The 4501-nt window shown below is 33.8% G+C and overlaps 1 protein-coding gene across 1 annotated transcript; it reads left to right on the forward strand.

Annotated features, from left to right (window-relative positions):
* The first annotated feature begins 1667 nt into the window (after positions 1-1667).
* Positions 1668-3514, forward strand: LOC111895931 (stress response protein NST1). Its single transcript, XM_023891988.3, has 2 exons — positions 1668-2207; positions 3234-3514. Exons 1-2 carry the CDS (start codon positions 1776-1778, stop codon positions 3399-3401), a joined length of 600 nt encoding a protein of 199 aa, XP_023747756.1. The 5' UTR covers positions 1668-1775; the 3' UTR covers positions 3402-3514.
* Positions 3515-4501: the final 987 nt, after the last annotated feature.

The following is a 4501-nucleotide window of genomic DNA, read 5'->3' on the forward strand; positions in this document are numbered from 1 at the left end:
ATGACATAAAAGGATAAGTCTAACATATGACATAAAAGTAGAGTACGTCTTCAACTACTTCTCTTTCTCTATAAGCCTCTTGAGAAACTTCGTATGATGAGTTTGCCATACTTTTTTCCTTCATTTTCCTTCATTTTTTCCTTCAAATTTTCTTTTCTTGTCACGCCTAGGAGTTAACTTCTTTCCCCTCCTATTCATACTAGAACTATCAAATGTGATAAAAGGATCAACATCATCAAATAAGCGGACTTCGTCAATATCCTCTTTTCCATCCGTAATATCTACAAACTGTACATCATTCGGAGTGCTACCGTCGCCAAATTCGCAAGGTACCTTAGCCTTGTCTTCAACAGCTACAATATCCCGAAATAAAGCCTCATAATATGTCTGATATACATCCAAATTCTTATCCTTAAACTTAGCAAACTCTTTATCTTCCTATATGTACAAATTGAGAATGTCATGAAAAACACAATACACATAATATATTGTTAGATAAAACTTTTAATTATTACCTTTATTTTCTCATCCCACCATTCCTTTGATGCTGAGATTGTATTTCTCACGGGATCAATTGAAATTCCCGTTTATAGTATTGTTAAATGGTTGTAATATTTGAACTCTTTCCACATAATGTCCCATTTATTTTTCATTTGATTTATGTCCAATTCTTTATCCGTTCGTTCCAAAAGCCTCTTACATATATTTTGGCACGCGGGCTGTTTGAAATAAATACCCAGTCTATTCCCGTTTTTTAGCTCGGTCATGCATTCCTCAAGAAATATCTTGAATGTATGAGGATCCCAATGAAACTTATTTGTAACTTTCACTTTGGGTGTACCAATATCCATATCATGAACATTGATAATGTCCATTACCTATATTAAATCATGATAAGGAATGAAGAAACTTCTTAAATTTCAACCTAATGTTGAATCAATATAAACAACAAAATTTATGAATACAAATAAGAATCACTACCATCAATAACAACAAATAACAACAACAATAATTGATGAAGAAAATCAAGAATAATCACATGTGCATGTTATGATCAACCATCACAGATTAGTGGCAGTTTCTTAATAGGTAGGAGAAAAAAAACAATATCACATGTATGCAACAAATAAAAAGATCAATCAAGAATGAAGTAAGAAAGAACAATGGTTCCTTGTCTGTGTTTGCATCACCGATAAAAAAAAAAAAAAAAAACGCAAACAGGGAACGATAGCAGAAGAGAGAAAAAAAAGAAGCAAAGCAACATACCTTATTGTCGATGGCTTCCAGGGACGATGGTCAAGGGAGAAGGTGGAATAACGATCGGCAACAATAGTATTGGTGAAGCAAACGATCGATTTTGAAGGGTTTATGGGTTTTATGTATCGTTTTTTGAAGGGTAATTAAGTAATTTCCGAAATCATTAAAAATAAGCAATAAGCAATAAGCATTTCTCCCATTGCTTATTAAAATCAACTTATTTAGTTATTCCTACCACAATAAGCTTATTTTTTAAGCATTCTATCAAACACTTAAATTAGCTTATTGTAATAAGAATAAGCAATAAGCTAATAATCACAACAAGGGAGCTATCCACACCCCCTAAATAGGTTAGAATTATCAATTTTTTTTTACATCACATCTTAGAAATATATAATAGTTTGACATTACACATTTGCACCGACGCCCCCAAGTTATAACTCTAGTTGGTCGCTGTTAGCAATCGGTAAAACCCCTTCATCGGCATAAAACCCTTCGTGGTTCTGTTGCCGGCTTTAATGGCGAGCTCACGAGTGCTCCTCCGCTCTCCAAAACCTAGAATCCTAGAAAACGTCTTTACTCAACGATTCTGCCTCCACCGACCTCTTTCTACCACCGTCGTGCCTTCTCACCATAACGACCACCAACGCAACCACCAATATCTCTCACAAAACGACTACCTCAACAGCTGGAAACCACCAAGGGATCCCAAGGAGGCTCAAGCGAAGCTCTCTCTTCTTCGTCGCGACTACGCGATGAAGGTCAAGGCGGTTCGCAAGGAGTACATCCAGGAAATGGAGCTTCAGAGACTAGAGAAACAGAGAAAAGACGAGATTAAAAAAGAAGCCCTGAGGATTGAAGGTGAAGAGCGTAAAGCTGCTAAAGCCGCCGCAAAAAAGGCGAAAGCAGCTGAACGTCAAGTGGCTGAGGAGGAGTTCCGGCAAACCCTGGTACGTGAATTCTATTTTTCAGTTTCATCATTTTGATTACGTCTCTCGAATAAATGATTCTATGATCAGAGATTACTTCAATGAACAAGTTATACATCCATGAATTTAAGTCCCTAATTGATAGCATAGATCATATGCAGATATGGGTTATTGCTCAAAATAATCACCAGAAGCCATTTCGTTTTCTCCTTTTCTATACATGTTTTGTTGTCTGCGTTCTTATTCTCCAATATACAATGTTTGCATCTCTAATTTGATATTGGATTGGACAAATCATTATTTTCTTAATTATGCTCATCATCACCAAAGACAACTTATCTGTTTCTTTTGCCCAAAAGTTGAAGCCAAGTGCTCTTTAATCTTAATTTGCAAAATGTACCGCAATAAATACATTTAGGGGAGTCCAATTTTTATGGAACACAGAATGAAATTGGTGGGATGGGACTATTTTCAAGAAAAAGGAAGAACGAGGGCATTCATGTCTTTTTTTACAAATGAGAGATAATGAGCAAGTCTATGTCCCACCTTTTATGTTGGACAATAAAATTGCAACTTTTAGACTATGTTTGGTGTCCTAGCTGAAAAGCTAGCTGATAGCTGAAAAGCTAACTGTTAAATAAAAAGTTAGCTGATAGTTAAAAAGCTAGCCGACAAAAAATAACGTTTGGTAAAACTAACTGAAAAGCCAACTGAAATATATAAAATTACATAAAAAAACATGTAAGAGTATGTGTTTCTATAATTAATTAAAGGGTGTATCTGGAAAATTTTAAAATAACTCCTAAAAAGCTAGTCTAAGTAGCTTTTCAAAAAACTAGCTTATAAGCTACTTTTGGCTTACCAAACACGACCACATAAAAAAGCTCGAAAAATAAGCTAGTTTATCAGCTAGCTGTGACGCGCCAAACACATCCTTAGGACGAGTCCAATGCATGTCCAAGAAAGTGCCCTCCCTAACAAATGGGGCCTTGTGATCTTTTGATTGATGTGAGTGTGATTAAATTCTCCCAAATCTTGTGGATGCAGTTAAAAGAAAGAGCTCAAAAGCTTGAATATCACAAAATGAGAGAAAACAAATTCATGGAGAAGAAGAAAGAGAAAAGTGAACTTGTGCGACGTCAGAGTTCCATGTGGGTAGATGAGGGTGAACTTGAAAGTAAGATATTGGAGGTCATTGTTTCTACTAGCTTATGAGATTCCAAAGCCTTTCTTTTATAGGTTTAATGTCTCTCTTGTTTTGAACATATGATGTATACCTTGATGTAATATACTTTTATTTATTTGTGTATTATACCATTCTACTTTCATTTTTTTCTATTTCAACATTATACTTTCTCATTAAAGCATTATATTTTGAAAAATCTACTTAATTATAGCATTGTACTTTCAATATATTTTTGTAGTGTAGCATATCCTACTTCCATTTCTTTTTTAGTACAAAATTATTATTCTAGTTTTTTCTTATTAAATATGGTATTTTGAAAAATCTAACTAACTGTAGTCAAATAAATTGTTTTGCGTTTGGATGAAATTGCTATTGTCAAAGATGTAACATGAATAAATAAAAGTATAATGTTATACAATATACAAAAAGTATCTTTCCATTCCTTCCATGTAATTCTATATTAAATATTTAATGGTTTGTAAATATGCATTTGTCTTGATAATGTATCTTTGTAAATATAAGATGAGGATAGGCGTTTACATCCCATTCAGCTCATCAAATGATCAGTTTAATTGATCGTCACATTAATATTCCATTTTTTATACCACTTGTCTCACAATCCCTTCAACTTTTATAAAGTTCATCTAACCACCATGTTAGCATTCTACTTTTAATAATTATCAGTTACTTTTTATATGTACATCATAATGTAAGTATTCAAATATTGCGTAAAATTCAATATGAATTTATTGGAAATTAAGGTCCCATTTGATACGCATCTTTTCAGGTCCAAACAGATCTTTCTGGCTAAATAGACCGGAAAGACTGTTTGATTTGCACAAAAGAAGGGGTCTTTCCCGGTAAGATATGTCTTTCCCAGAAAGCCCCAAAATCATGTCTTTCTGGCTGAATGGGCTGGAAAGACAATTATACACCAAACCGCACCTCTTTCTTTCTTTATTGAATTATTACTTTTTTTCATCATTCAGCACAGTCAATCAGATGTACAATCAAACAACATTGTTTCTTTTCCAGTCAAAAAACTTTTCCAAACAACACTTTACCAGACAACACTTTCGTAGATAGAAACTATCAAACGGGACCTAAATTACATGTTATATAAATAAAA

Source organism: Lactuca sativa, chromosome 6, assembly GCF_002870075.4.
Source record: "Lactuca sativa cultivar Salinas chromosome 6, Lsat_Salinas_v11, whole genome shotgun sequence".
NCBI lineage: Eukaryota > Viridiplantae > Streptophyta > Magnoliopsida > Asterales > Asteraceae > Lactuca > Lactuca sativa.